Source organism: Lithobates pipiens, unplaced genomic scaffold, assembly GCF_037356315.1.
Source record: "Lithobates pipiens isolate NorthernLeopardFrog02 unplaced genomic scaffold, aLitPip1_a1.2 Scaffold_3, whole genome shotgun sequence".
Taxonomy (NCBI): Eukaryota; Metazoa; Chordata; class Amphibia; order Anura; family Ranidae; genus Lithobates; species Lithobates pipiens.
In genome coordinates this window covers 99,255,028-99,271,599 of record NW_027507790.1, presented here as the reverse complement: position 1 = coordinate 99,271,599, position 16,572 = coordinate 99,255,028, and the positions used below count along the sequence as shown (strand labels likewise).

Genomic DNA, 16,572 nt, shown 5'->3' with positions numbered 1-16,572 from the left:
GTTAGTGGTGAAATGGGGGGAGGCCTAGGACCCGGATCCACCGTCTGGTTTTAAACCTACATGATCTAGACCCCCTGGTATTTGAGAGGTAAGCTAATTTAAATTATTCTTAATTCTTTCTAAGAGTCTTCTTCTTCTCTTTCTGTTTGATTCTGGTTTAATGTGTTGTAATTGCCGACATTAGGATTGATCGTATAATATCTTGATAATCTGGTGTTCGAAGGCAGAGGCACTTGGGGCATGGTAACATGTAACATGGATGTCCCTGCTGTCCCAGACAGCCCAAAAAAAGATTTGAGGTATACCAAATGTCAGAGGTTGATTGCCCGATGGTTTAAACACTATTTAGCTAGGTGATCTAGAAAGATCCCAAGGCTAACTTTCTTCTGTGTGTTTAGTTTCTCCTTTCTCATGTTTAACCTTTCTGTTGACGCTGTAACTTTACTGAAAAACTACAGTACTGCAGAGACTAGTTTTAATAATTTTTTTTGATTCTCACTATAGCGTTTTGTTACCGTGAAATGAGGGTCGCTATCCCAGTGTTTTATAGGTTAAGGAGAGACCCGACTGGTGCTGACAATGGGAAATAGTCTCTGTAAAATAATGTTTTGTGCCTGCTTATGAGGCTGTTGTGTTCCTAATGTGCCAAGTGGGAGGGGAAGTTTGGATTCAATAGTAAACTAACTGTAAAAAAGTTAAGGATAAACTTAAATGGTTAGGACCCAAAGATCAAAAAATGTTTGGGTTGATAATAGGAGTTTAAATAACCAGCAAAAAAAAAAATCTTGACACCTCATGTTCTGTGTGCCTCTAAACTGGCATTTAGACACAGAACTCACTCCCCTCCCTCGTGTTGTAGTCTGCCTGCCTATCAGTGACACAGATGGGGAGCTGGCAGAGAAGCAGTAAACTTTGCAAAATCTTAAAGATACTTGGTTGAATTGTCTTTTGGCTTCGCTCTGTAAGGCAGCCAACACCTTGAAGCCGATGTATTAAGCAGATAAATATGTAAAATACTAGGTGGTATTGCACTATATGGCCCATGGGGATTGGACCGGAGCCGGCGTCTTGGATTACTGCACCGTCTCAGGTACCACTGGACAACATTGTCTGGGAGACTGTGCTACATCTGGGCCACTTGCTCGGGGATAACCCTTGGCTGGACTCATAGGAACCAAACAGTTGGAGTTGCAACTTCAGGTAAAGGTTATCCAATAGTCAAATTAGCAGATTCATATAATGCATATCACTGATGGGTCTAGCAAAAGAGAATTAGACCAAAGATAAGTGTTATCTAGATGTTTAGCAAATGTTTGAGAAGCAAAAAGATAGCTACGTATCACTGAGTTGAAAAATAAGCGTGAGAAATCATTTTGGGGATGAGAGAAGCCTGCTGGCAGATTCCTCACCCCCTTTGTGTTTCAGTGTAAGGAGCGAGGTTCCCCTCCCTTTGAATTCCTGAGTAAAGTAGCTGGAGAGTTCTGAATATCAAAGAAATTAGTAATTATGGTGTAGTTGTAGGAATATAATCCTAATTGAAATTGTTAGTGTTTACTATATAACTCTAGGATTATTTTAAACAAAGAAAGAAAATAGCCAATTATGGCTGAGACCCTTTTAAATTCATAAAAAGGTAGATATTATTATTATAATTATTTAAATATGTTAGTTCTCCATTCTAACCTACTGAGCATGAAAAAGGGAAAAGGTTTCACTCACTAATAAGACCTGCTTGATTTATTATTTTAGCATGCCAGAGTATTAAAGGAATGATGCAAGTTAAGAAACAGTAGTTAGACAAGGAAGCACATGCCAGAAGAGAGAAATTATCAGAAGGTTATCAATGGTTTTAAAGCAATAGATAGAAAACATGAAAGTGAATTGCACTAAAAAGAAAGTGAACAGAATGTTGAAGAATTATTATCAAGTGGCTTGATGAATGTGAGGAAAGAAAAGGCTAATAATGTTTTGATTATTTAAATGTGCCCAATCCATGGCAGAGACAGTAAATGTGGATATGACTAAGTGCTTACTTTACTGCCATAAGGAAACAAGGATTTGAATGGGCTTTGCTAAGAGAAGTGTGCAGTAGCATTGAAGCTCAGAGAAAGGAGAGAAAAGAGAATACAACAGACTTGATGCTTTTATAGCCCAAAATAATGGTTATGGAGCTGTTTCTCTTAACCAAAAGGCTATTATTCTGACTTTCTTTCCCACCAACGTCCTAATATTTTCACAGATGCACAAATTAACCTCCGTATGCTCAAAAGTTCTTGCTGCTTTACTAACATATTTATCACCATCTCCCTCTTTCTTCTGCTATGTCTGTCAGGAAATCTGCAATTTCTTTCTCCAGTGAGATCCCACCTCCTTCACACAGACTAGTCTTTCTCCAGTGGGATCCCACCACGAGAACACATACTGGTCTTTTTCCAGTGAGATCCCTTCGCCAGCGCACAGACTGGTCTTTCTCTATTGGGATCTCACTTCCAGCACACAAATAGTTTTTTCCCCCGTAAAATCCGACCTCCAGCACACAGACTGTTTCTTCCCCAGTGAGATCCCTCGTCCAGCACACAAACTGAGATCCCACCTCCAGTACACAGACATGTCTTTCTGCAGTAAGATCCCTCCTCCAGCACACAGCCAAGTCTTTCTCCAGTGATGGGCTGGGAAAGAGCTGGGTCACCTACTGTATATCAATTATGAAAAAAGTATATTTTTTTCAATTAAAATAAATACAGTGCCTTCATCCATATGCATAAAAATAATGAATAATTTAAATAAACAGTGTGTTTAGTATCACTTTAACAATTTCTCCACAATCCCATTCTGCTTTAAGAGTGATTAAACCCAAAACCATGTAACAAATATTGATGCTTACCAATCCTTAGATGTAGTGGTTACATTGATTTTTTTTTTTTTTTACTTTTTTCTCTCTGTTTTCACCTGGTGATCTGGTCAGTAACATACCTCCTGCATTAGAGTGCCCCCACTCTGAATGAAGGAGTACAGGGGCACATTTGGACAGCACAGCAACATTGTCAGTCTGGGGGGAGGGGAGTGTAATAGCAGATTTAGGTACACTAACAAACTGAAGCCAAACCCAAGCTCACACTCATTTACACAAATAGTTACAGCAACAGTTTTGGGATAATAGTTTCACATGAATAAATAAAAATTGAGTATTGTAAGCACCCCTGTTAATGGTCAACAGTTTGTCTCAACCCTCTAACTTCTACAGGAGTGTTCTGTTGAAAAACTACAGACTTGCCAGATCATCAGGTGAAAATAAGGGAAAGAAGGCCTAAAAAAAAAAAGAAAATCAATGTTGCCGTCACATCTAAGCATTGGTAAGCTGCAATAAAATAAATGTTGGCTTTTGGGTTTAACCACTTGACCACTGGGCACTTAAACACCCTTAATAACCAGACCAACTTTCAGCTTTCGGTGCTCTCGCATTTTGAATGACAATTACTCAGTCATGCAACACTGGACCTATATGAAATTTTTGTCCTTTTTTTCACACAAATAGAGCTTTCTTTTGGTGGTATTTAATCACCGCTGGGTTTTTTTTTTTTTGTGCTATAAAAGAAAAAATACCGAAAATTCTGTAAAAAAACGAATTTTTCTTTGTTTCTGTTAGAAAATTTAGCAGATTAGTAATTTTTTCTTCATAAATTTTGGCCAAAATTTATACTACTACATATCTTTGGTAAAAATAAGTACAAATTGGTGGATATTATTTGGTCTTTGTGAAAGTTATAGAGTCCACAAGCTATGGTGCCAATATCTGAAAATTGATCACACCTGAAGGACTGACGGCCTATTTCAATTCTTGAGACCCTAACATGCCAGAAAAGTACAAATACCCCCCAAATGACCCCTTTTTGGAAAGAAGACATTCCAAGGTATTTAGTAAGAGGCATGATGAGTTTTTTGAAGTTGTCATTTTTTCCCACAATTCTTTGCAAAATCAAGATTCTTTTTACTTTTTTTTTTTTTTTCACAAAATTGTCATATTATCAGGTTATTTCTCACACACAGCATATGCATACCACAAATTACACCCCAAAACACATTCTTCTATTACTCCCGAGTATGGTGATACCACATGTGTGAGACTTTTACACAGCGTGGCCACATACAGAGGCCCAACATGCATGGAGCGCCATCAGGTGTTCTGGAGCACCCAGGACAATTCTGACATTTCTCTCCTACATGTAAAAATCATAATTTATTTGCTAGAAAATTACATAGAACTCCAAAACATTATATATGTTTTTTTAGCAAACACCCTGGAGAATACAATGGTGGTCTTTGCAACTTTTTATCTCGCACGGTATTTGCGCAGTAATTTTTCGAATGCTTTTTTTGGGAAAAAAAACTGTTTTGTGCTTAAAAAAAAAAAAACACAGTAAAGTTAGCCCAATTTTTGCATAATGTGAAAGATGAAGTTACGCTGAGTAAATAGATACCTAATATGTCACTCTTCAAAATTGCACACGCTCGTGGAATGGCGGCAAACGTCGCTACTTAAAAATCCCCATAGGCGACGATTTACATTTTTTTTACTGGTTATATGTTTTGAGTTACAGAGGAGGTCTAGGGCTAGAATTATTTCTCTCGCTCTAACGTTCGCAGCGATACCTCACATGTGTGGTTTGAACACCGTTTTCATATGTGGGCGGGACTTACGCATGCGTTCGCTTCTGCATGCGAGCACATGGGGACAGGGGCGCTTTAAAAAAAACATTTTTTTTTATTGTTCATTTTACTTTATTTATTTTAGTTTGACATTTTTTTCCCCAAAAATAATTTTTTTGATCACTTTTATTCCTATTACAAGGAATGTAAACATCCCTTGTAATAGGAATATGGCATGACAGGTCCTCTTTACAGTGAGATGTGGGGTCAATAAGACCCACATCTCACCTCTAAGCTGGGAAGCCTGAAAAAAAAAAAGATTCTGGCTTTGATCGTATTAGCGATTCGGTAGAAGCACCGGAGGGCGGAGGGCGGCGGGAGATGTCTATGGCTGGGTATTGCAGGGTATCACCGACTATGGCTGGGTATCTCAGAGCATGGTGTTGCAGAGTACTGCGTTGCAGAGCATTGCAGGGTATTGGCGGGTGTTGCAGAGCATTGCAGAGTGTTGCAGGGTATTGGCGGGTATTGCAGAGCATTGCAGAGTGTTGCAGGGTATCGGCGGGGGTTGCAGAGCATTGCAGAGTGTTGCAGGGTATCGGCGGGGGTTGCAGAGCATTGCAGAGTGTTGCAGGGTATTGGCGGGTGTTGCAGAGTGTTGCAGTGTATTGCAGAGCGTTGCGGAGTGTTGCAGGGCATTGCGGAGTGTTGCAGGGCATTGCGGAGTGTTGCAGGGCATTGCGGAGTGTTGCAGGGCATTGCGGAGTGTTGCAGGGCATTGCGGAGTGTTGCAGGGCAATGCAGAGTGTTGCAGGGCAATGCAGAGTGTTGCAGGGCAATGCAGAGTGTTGCAGGGCATTGCAGAGTGTTGCAGGGCATTGCAGAGTATTTGCAGGGAATTGCAGAGTATTTGCAGGGAATTGCAGAGTATTTGCAGGGAATTGCAGAGTAATGCAGAGTATTTGCAGGGAATTGCAGAGTAATGCAGAGTATTTGCAGGGAATTGCAGAGTAATGCAGAGTATTTGCAGGGAATTGCAGAGTAATGCAGAGTATTTGCAGGGATTTGAGGGGTTAATTTTCGGTGAGCAGCGATGTGGGCACTGCAGATGCAGCCCACATCGCTGCTGACACCGATCTCTTCCCCCTCCGCTGTACCGATCGGTACAGAGAGGGGGAGGGAGGAACCGGCGTCATAACATGACGCCGGCTTGTTTACAAGTGATCACTCCGTCATTTGACGGAGCGATCACGTGGTAAACGGCCGCGATGAGCGGCCGTTTACCGTGATTCGTGATGCGCCGGGTCCACTGGACCCAGCGGTCACGGATGCTCTCGTGTGCGCGCCCCAGGGGGCGCGCGAGAGCAGAATTCTGGGAGGCCGTTAATTAACGGCCTCTTAGAGTTAAACAACCGCCCTGATGCCGTTAATCGGCAATGGGCGGTTGTTAAGTGGTTAATATCATTTTAAACTTTGTTTTATACAGGGATGTATTTTTCTTGCCATGTAAAGGGCCTATTGTTACACTATATGAAAATATGCATGGCTGTAGCCACATGTAGGCTATTGTAACATTCATACAGAATGTCATTTTTACAACAGGGTGATATAAAACCAAATACTGCCAACAATGACATGACAAAGAAGTACAGAGCAGGTGCAGTGATACATTTAAAAACACATATTTTTTAGGATCACATCTTGAAGGTTTGATTTATGAATCTCTCCTACTGCACCAACATAAAACATGTCCCTGGCTCCTTTTATGTGTGAATGGGTATTAAAGTGGAACTAAAGCCTCCAACACTTATTCCGCTCGAGAGATGGAATGTCTGCAAGCTCCCACCCCAGTGAGGACATTTTCATCCAGCCCTATTTTGGGCCATCTTAACTGGCAGCAGAGTGGCATAACTTCCACAAATGTATTTATTCCAACACAGAGGCCAAGGGCAAGCAGCCTTCTTCAGACGTCTTAAACACCCCTTGACAAGTCCACTTTAACCACTTCAATACCGGGCACTTAAACACCTTCCTGCCCAGGCCAATTTTGAGCTTTCAGTGCTGTCGCACTTTGAGTGACAATTGCACAGTCATGCTACACTGTACCCAAATGAAATTTTTATCATTTTTTCCCACAAATAGAGCTTTCTTTTGGTGGTATTTTATCACCTCTGCGGTTTATATTTTTTGCTAAACAAATAAAAAAATACCAAAAATTTTGAAAAAAAATATATATTTTTTTTGTTTCAGTTTCAAAGCTTTGTAAATAAGTAAGTTTTCTCCTTCACTGATGGGCACTGATGGGGTTACACTGATGGGCAATGATAAGGCGGCACTGATGGGCACCGATGAGGTGGCATCAATGAAGTGGCACTGTTGAGGTGGCATTGATGGACACTGATATGTGGCACTGATAGGCGGCACTGCTAGGCGGCACTGATGGGTGGCACTGATGGGCAACACGGATGGGCACTGATGGCAAAAATTGGCACTGATAGCTGGCATGGATTGGCATGGATGGGCGGCACAGATGGGCATGGATAGGCGGCACAGGTGGGCATGGGTAGGCGGCACAGATGGGCATGGGTAGGCGGCACAGATGGGCATAGATGGGCACTGATGGGTGGCACGGATGGGAACTGACAGGCGGCATTGTATTATAATATATTGTATTAATGGATGCCAATCAGTGGATGCCAATCACCGGCTCTTCCTATTTACACTGTGATCAGCCGTGATTGGACACGGCTGATCACATGGTAAAGAGTCTCCGTCGGAGACTCTTTACCGAGATCGTAGTTGCGGGGTGTCAGACTGACACCCCACAACAATGATCGCCGCGATGCGCGCCCCATATGACGTCCGGTCGGGATTTTGAAACCACTTTGCCACCGTCATTTTGTTATAGGGCGGGCGGCAAGTGGTTAACCACTTCAGCCCGGAAGAATTTACTCCCTTCCTGACCTTAACTGAGAATTGCACGGTCGTGTGATGTTGTACTCAAACAAAATTGACATCCTTTTTTTCCCACAAATAGAGCTTTCTTTTGTTGGTATTTGATCACCTCTGCGGTTTTCATTTTTTGCTCTATATATGTGTAAAAAATACTGCGCTGTGAATAAAAATGTGCGCTACCTAGCTGCCAACACTACTGAAGACTACACAGTAACGTACAAAAATTAAAACAAAAAAGTGTGGCGCTTGGGTAGCAACAAACCACGTGAACCAGTAGAACACTAATCCAAGCAAAGAAATACATACACTTCAAAAGAATAAAAAATATATGTGAATACCGTTATATATCAAGAGCTCTTATTCCCAAGTGATAAAGTGCATAAACCTCATGCACAACATTTTTTAAATTAAATTAAATTAATTGTACATATACAGTCCATCAAGTGAACGTCTAGCAGTCCTTGAAATGTGTAATATCAATCACAATTCTAAACTTGAGGCGACGTAAAAGAAGGTGAGATTCGGCGTCTGATGTGTAGAGTAATACCACCACCACCGTAATAAAGAAGGGGAGAGGAGGCTTACCAAATGACGTGGACTCAGAGGAAGGCTTACACCTCTCGAGTCATATAGGCCTGTAGGTTATCAAACCAAGTAATCGTGCATCTAGTATATAGTCTCCCGCAAATCTTCAGATCATGTGGTCATCCATAACAATCCTCCTGTAGTACTCATCCCACGAAAATAGGGGGCTCAGGTATCATAGACCATGAAAGTAAAAGACTAGCATAGCGTGATACCATTTTAACATCCAATTTATTGAAAAATATTAATAAAATTACACTCACATTTAGTTCAATCATAATGGCGTAATCAGAAAGTAGCGATGTCTGTAAGGGGGTCCCACTGACGCGTTTCAACTAAACAGTCATCCTCTGGGGTGACCCTGATACCTGAGCCCCCTATTTTCGTTATGCTAGACGCACGATTACTTGGTTTGATAACCTACAGGCCTATATGACTTGAGAGGCGTACGCCTTCCTCTGAGTCCACGTCATTTGGTAAGCCTCCTCTCCCCTTCTTTATTACGGTGGTGGTGGTATTACTTTACACATCAGAAGCCAAATCTCACCTTCTTTTACGTCACCTCAAGTTTAGAATTGTGATTGATATTACACATTTCAAGGACTGCTAGACGTTCACTTGATGGACTGTATATGTACAATTAATTTAATTTGATGAAAAAAATTTTGTGCATGAGGTTTATGCACTTTATCACTTGGGAATACGATCTCTTGATACATAACAGTATTCACATATATTTTTTATTCTTTTGAAGTGTATGTATTTCTTTTCTTGGATTAGTGTTCTACTGGTTCACGTGGTTTGTTGCTACCCAAGCGCCACACTTTTTTGTTTAAATTTTTTGCTCTATAAACAAATGTGCCAATTTTGAAAAAAAAACAAAAAAAAAACGCATTCTTTTTTTACTTTTTGTTATAATAAATATCCCCCAAAAATATATATATAAAAAAACTAATTTTTTCCTCAGTTTAGGCCGATATGTATTCTTCTACATATTTTTGGTAAAAAAAAATCGCAATAAGCATATATTGATTGGTTTGCACAAAAATTATAGCGTCTACAAAATAGGGGATAGATTTATAGCATTTTTATTATTATTATTTTTTACTAGTAATGGTGGCGATCTGCAATTTTTATCATGACTGTGACATTATGGCAGACACATTGGACAATTTTGACACATTTTTTGAACCATTGGCATTAATACAGCTATCGGTGCGATTAAAAATGCATTGATTACTGTAAAAATGTCACTGGCAGTGAAGGTGTTAACACTAGGGGGCGTTGACGGGGTTAACTGTGTAATCTGGGAGGTGATTCTAACTGAAGGGGGAGGGACTAACTACAGGAAGTGACGGATCGTGGTTCCTAGCTAATAGGAACACACGATCTGTCACTCCTATTAGAACAGAACAGGGAAGTGTGTGTTTACACACACTCATCCCTGTTCTGTGTCTCCTGGTCACGATTGCTCATTGTGACCGTCGGCCACAAGAATCAGCACCCCAGCTGTGCAGCCGGCGCATTTGCGCCTGCTATCCGGACCCCGTGTACAGTAACGTGGTTTCGCGCAGGGGAGCCAACCTGCCACAGTAAAACTGCGGCGGCTGGTCCGGAAGTGGTTAATACCATTTCTATGCTGATGACACCCACACCTTTCCCTCCTCCCCTCAGCTAATGCCTTCAGACTCCTCATTCATCACTAATTTACTAACTGATGTCTCAATCCGAATGTCACACCACTTTCTCAAACTCAGTCTATCCAAAACATGAGCTCATAATATTTCCTGCCCCATGTGCCCTATCCCCTAACTTTTCTGTCAAAATCAATGGCACAGATGTCAACCAGTCCATGCATGCCAGGGTGATAGGTGTGATCCTGGAAGCTGAACTCTCCCTTCAGCCCCACATCCAATCATTTCCTTGCTGCTTCAACCTCCGCAACATCTCCAAAATATGCCCCTACCTAACCCATAACACCACAAAGCTCCTAATCCACTCTCTGGTTATCTCTCACCTTGAATATTGCAACTCCCTCATCATTGGATTTAATTTACATAGGCTATCTCTCCTTCAGTCCATCATGAATGCTGCTGCCAGACTCAAAATAATGACCTTGCAGTGGGGCTCATGCACTGCAAGGGTTAAATGTTTGTTATGTTTGGGGGGGTAGTCTTGGCTGTAAAATGTATCTCACTCCCCTGGCAGCTGGTGATCTTCTCCACTTTGACTTGTAGATGTTTAGTCCTGCAATATTTGTGATGACGTCAGCTTGTGACCTCCAGCAAGAGTACCACAGAGAAGAGGCTGCAGTGTCCAATCGCACAGGTAGGAAGTAGGCTGCTGGACTGAGGAATAAGGCAAGTATTGTTTCTCTACCCCTAGACCTACCAAGCATTTATTCCTTGCAGGGCAGGGAAGTCACAGTGCCTGGAGTTTAATTGCATGATCAGAAGCCATATGGTTACTATTCAATTATTTCACTGAATCTTTTCTTTGTATACTTTACATTGCTATGATTAGCCAATGGTAAGTGCAGTCTTTGTCTAAAGGCCCCTGAATAACACAAAAATGATCCTTTGTTTTCTATTAATATGCAAGCTCCATCTATATTGATTACCACAGAGAGACATGTAGGTAATTCAAGGTAATTATTTATAAGACAGTACAATATCTGCAGATTTGGCATATGTTTGTAAATAATAAATATCCTTCAGTATCATAGACAGTGAAGGAAGCTCATAAATCCAGAATTCTTCCAACATAACCAGACTAAAGTATTGCGATTCTGTAAACCAATTAAAGCACAGGAGGTGTTTTGAAACCATTTTGGCAATACATGCCTTTAGAGGTACTGTCTGCTGCAGGTACACATGCTGTGGTAAGCCTTTGGCAGATATGAAAACTATGCACACATGCCTAAGATTTTATTCATTAGTGTCTCACAAGGGTCTCCGTGAATTTTCTTTGATCTCTAAAAGGCATTATTACTTTCAAAGCTGAATTCCAGGCACATAGAGTAGAATTAAAAAGGTATTAAATATATTTTTGTTAAACTCACTGATATACGTTTTTAAATTTGTCTTTACATTATCCTGTAATCTACTGCACAGTGGGCAGGGAGAGACAGGCCAAGTTTAGGAACCAATCAACGTATGTTACATTGCACACAACTGTCAGTCTAGCATGTTAACAGGAGCAGTCAGTCTAGATCAGGGGTCTCAAACTGACGGCCCTCCAGCTGTTGCAGAACTACAAGTCCCATGATGCCTCTGCTTGACAGAGTCATGCTTTTAACTGTCAGCCTTGCAATGCCTCATGGGACTTGTAGTTTTGCAACAGCTGGAGGGCCGCCAGTTTGAGACCCCTGGTCTAGATTATTAATGTAGCAAGGTCTCCTTCAGTCTAATGAGAACCTCCAGGGCCAGAGATAGCTAAAATCCTTCTGTATGTAGTGGGTTGTGAGGCATAGTGGGTGCAAGGTGGATAAAGTTATTGGGTGCCAGAAACTTCTTGCATGGAGAAGAGATATTTATTTCTCTTACAAACCTTTATGGGTGAAAGAGGGTTCAGCCTAGGACACCCTTGAGTAGTTGCAGGTTCAATTAGCAGACTTCAATAGGAGAGCCGTGCAGGGAAAGGCCTCCAACAAGAAGCCACATCTGTACATGCAGGAATGCTGTCTCCTATAGCAACAGTCTTTAACAGTTCCTAACACAAAGCGTAACAGTTCTTTCACCTTCACTACAACTTCTCCTTGTAGTTCTTCAGCCCACTGAGCTCCCAGTCTCTCACTAGACCCACTGATTCACTGCCAATGAATCCCTTGAGCTCCTTCAATTGGCACGGTGGTATCTTCCTCAAGCGTCACCCTTGCTTCTCTGCTGGGTCCCTAGCTTGGCACTCCCAATACTTCTCAAGCTTCACTCCACTGGCCCGCTCAGTCCTTGGCTTGACACACAAGGCTGCTCTGCAAGCATCACCTCCGCTGGCTGGGTCCCTGACTTGATCACTGTCTGAAATTTCACGATTCTGCACCGTGCCCATTCAGTGAGAATACTGCTCCAGTACTTGCTTCAGTTACAAGCTGTGGTCCCTGGTAATAAGGTGGTTGATCCCTTAGTGATAGTGATGATAGCTTCCCCCTACCTCCGAATATGTCAGGTTCTCTGGCAGGCAGAACCATCTCTTCTGGTTGGATTGCAAGCTACAGAACCAACCGTGCACTGCTCTCTTGCTTCTGGATAGGCCCTGAGACAGCCTAGCAGCCAGATGCCCTTGGGATAGGCCCAATATCTGGCCTAGCAGCCCGGGGCAACACAACACACATCCAGCCAAACAGTCCTCCGGGTGGCACAGAACGTAGAGCACCTGACTCCACCTGAACATATAGGTTCTTCCATCAGGCCAAGGGATCTAAGGAAACTCCTACTCATTGGCTATGATACCTCATATACCCATAACCTGACCTTGAGTTGCCCTTCTCATATCTAATACCACCAAATGCCCGGCCACCTAGTAGTAGAAGAGAAATGTGCAATAAGGCCAGGCTTAGGAAGAAATCAATGGATCTCTAACAATCAACCAGGATAACTACTCCTGGCAAGTAAATTGGTGAGGAGCATCCTTGCCTAAATTCCAGGGTGCTACATTAATTGGAGAGAACAAAGTGATGACTAATTGACATGCTGCTGCTCTTTTATTTTAGTCAGCGGATTGGGGTGTTTCTTGGACCAAGCTATACTGCTGCTATGGAGGTACAGGATGTTGTTATACCGCCTGGCAGGGGTACATGGATCGCACGACTCTTAAGAAAATGACTAGTTTATTCAAAGGTAAGGCAGTTCCCTTATATAGTATGCATTGCAACTATTTTAGAAATTTTGAGTTTAGCCTTAAACACTTACTTGTGTCTGACTGTCATTTCTTAGGGTTTATTCAAGCCAGATGTGTGTTTTCTGAATTTTCCAGGGCAAGCATTGGAAAGCAGAGGTATACAAAAAAGTTTTTTTTTTTTTCATTTGGGCATCTTCAGTCCATCACTGGATGAAAATTCCTGCATGCTACTTTCATAAAGAAAGCTGGATGTTCAAAGAGAAGATTCACCAAGAGCACATTTTATGTCCCATTCACACTTAGGCTATTCCAAATTGCCCTACAATCATTTTGTTGCCTTAAGGTGAATGGGCTACCTTATGCACGACATGTTGAATCATGTAAAAATCCCACACACAAAATTACAATTGTGCAACATGTGAACGGACCTTAAAGGCTGGAAGACAGGAAAGTTGAGGAAGAGAATAGAGCAGGGGTCTCAAACTGGTGGCCCTCCAGCTGTTGCAAAACTACAAGTCCCATGAGGCATTGTAGGGCTAACAATTACAAGCATGACTCCCACAGGCAGAGGCATGATGGGACTTGTAGTTTTGTAACAGCTGGAGGGCTGCCACTTTGAGACCCCTGGAATAGAGGAACATGTATATAGTGTTTGCAACAACCAGTCAAATTCAACTTAACTTTTGTGAAGTATAAAAATAAATATGGGTATCTGATTTGTGAATTTTGACACAGCATCCACTAATCCTTTAATTTGTTTTTTGAAATACATGAAGTTCCAAAACACTTACAGTCTGACAGAGGTTCTTCATCTTCTTCTTTGCTCAGTTTTCCTGGAGTATGAACAGAACTATTAACAGTAGATTCTATCTCCTCTCCACCATCTTGAAGACCATCTGAGGATGATGGCATCTCATCTGAGCTTGGAAGAAGGGAAGAGACACTGCCCATGGTTGGTGTGACAGCTGATGAAAGCCCACTAAATCGAGAAATGCTGAGGAATGATAACTTGCGGGTTCGTTGTAAGTGACCACGAAGAAATCTCTGACCTTGTCTTTTACCCTATAAATTGTAAAATATGGAAAATATTACATAATACAAAAGGACCTCTGTACCAATGTATAGCGGATGTATAGCGGATGATTTAGGTAGCATAAAATTATCATTGTGAAGCTTTTTGAGCAATGTTCTCTGCCCATATTTTTTGAGCTAGTCAAAATCTCTTTTTGTCCTCCAATACCAAAACAAAGCAGTGCAAAGAGATGATGACGATACTTGCAAAATGGGCCAGCCTGAAGTGATCTAGTAGGACTTAATTTTCTGACTAAAGTTTCACTTTAAGTAAAATTTAAGAGGACACTGCTTGGAAGACAAATATAAAGTTCCCTAGAATTTTGGACCTGCAACTGAACATGAATCCTGTCTCAGCCCACATCATGCTTTTGTGGGTTAAGGACTCATATAGCATCATTCACAATCTACCCTGAGTGGACAGTGAATCACCATCCAATCTGTTTACCTTGATAATAAAACATGCATTCCATTGCTGTAAAGAGATTTGCAAAAAACAAGGAGACTATTGCTACAGCTCACATAAAAAAGAAACACCAACATGCACATAATAGGACATTATGCAGCTTCACAAGTAACTACTATTCTAACCGAAGCGCTCGTAATTTCTGAGTAAAACTTACTTTACTTTCAATGTGTAGACACATTAAAAATTAAGTAAATCTGTGTATTGGAACTGGAACTCATGCTCTGAAATCTATGGCTGCCCTCTGGTGTACAAACAGGCTAGTGCAGCTGCATCCTGGCAGATTTCACTGGCTGCTATTTACAGCATTTAGCAGCTTTGCACAAGCCAAAGTTAAAGCAAACCGCAGTACAACAGTAAAGTAATTTCCATCGGCATTGTTTCCCATGATGATATAGTAGCACAATGCCTACATTTGCCTTGCAGGTAATTATCACTAGAGAAGAGCAAATGCCTTAAAAATACAGCTCAGCTGGAGTCAACCCACAAAACAGCATCTAGCACCATCTAGCATTTCTGCCAGTGAAGACAAGGGTTTGATTTACTAATGGCAAACAGGCTGCAAACAGTATTTTTTGCTTGCATGTGATTAGATGATGGAAGTCATCTAGGGTTGCCACCTATCCGGGATTCACCCGCACAGTCCAGGTCTTGAATCATGTGTCCAGGTTTCAGACTGCCTGAAGCCCAGACACATTTTTTAGACCAGGCTGTGACTCCCCAAGTAACTGAGTACCCCAACCGCTGACTGCATAGGCGTGCCCACAGGCACACCCTAATCGCCAGGGTATCCAATTGTCCAGAGGGCTGTCTGAAGTTGTCTAAGACGAGTGTCTATGATAGTCTCTCTCACACTGTCCAGAGCCAGCACAGCCCCCCCCCCCCCCACATGGATGGGATAGGAGAGAGGGCTCAATTTGCTCCTCCTTCTCCTCCCACCCATACCTCTCTTTGTCACTCCAATCCCAGGTGTGCTATGCCTTAGAAAAGGGATGTGTGGCTTGAAACTTTGAAACCCATTAGCTGGCACATACATGGTGGATGAAAGGTTCCGATGCCTGATGCTTGGGTGAGTGAGCTCAACATTCGTTGTCTGTGACTGAAGTTTTCCCCCTCCCTCCCTTCTCTCTCCTGCCACTGAACGAGTGAGAACACTAAGGTAAGGGGAACTCAGATGTAAGGGGGGCTTTGGTGAGTAGAAATCCCCTTACATCAAAGTTCCATTAAACACAAAAGTCCACATTGTTCCCCCTAAACAAAAAAAAAAAATTTCCGTGCACCACTAAAGTGTTTGGGTTTGGCTTGAAGAAAGGGTGGTAACCCTGAAGTCAGCAGCGCTTTGGCTCATTCACTAAACCAATGGAGAATTCCCGTGCAATGTGAAAATTCCCTTGCATAGTGAGCAGTCTGTTTGCCTATAGTAAATCAACACCAATGAATCCAACAGACATAGGAAGCTGAAAAATAAGTAATTTTAATGATTAAAACACATCTATTTTAAAGGATAACATAGAAAATATTATATATAATAATAATGTATTTAGGACTAAACAGAACCGTATGGGGAAGATTACATACAGTAGCTCCCAACTGCCCCTGATTTTGAGGGATTGTCCCTGATTTGGAGCAATGTCCCTCTGTTCCTCTTTCCCCTTGTTTGTCCCTCATTTTGGTCTGATCTATATAGTTTTATATAAAATGAACTTTTTATCTTTCAAAAAGTGTTTCCCAGTGCTAAACCTTTCATCCAATTTCTAAATTGCTGCATTTGTAAATTGTAAAAGCCAATATAAAGGAATAGTAGGGGAAAAAAAATCTTGTGGATTTAATTACCCTATTTATTTTAATTAATTCTCCTTTAAGGGGGTGTGGCAGGGGACATGTCCTATGCCTACATACATTTACTGGTAGGTGTCCCTCATTCCCATATCAAAATGTTGGGAGGTATGAGATTATGCAGCAGATTTACTACACATTTACAATAATACATTCCTCCCATAGCTGCTCTAAAG

General features: G+C 41.6%; 1 protein-coding gene across 2 annotated transcripts in view; it reads right to left on the bottom strand.

The window, feature by feature from the left end:
* CCDC60 (coiled-coil domain containing 60) overlaps positions 1 to 16,572 on the bottom strand; it is a 315,694-nt gene that overhangs the window by 59,425 nt on the left and 239,697 nt on the right. For both annotated transcript variants that reach the window (XM_077462079.1, XM_077462080.1), the window contains exon 9: positions 13,815 to 14,085. In XM_077462079.1, the coding sequence (XP_077318205.1) occupies positions 13,815 to 14,085 (271 nt within the window). The remainder of the gene's footprint in view (positions 1 to 13,814; positions 14,086 to 16,572) is intronic.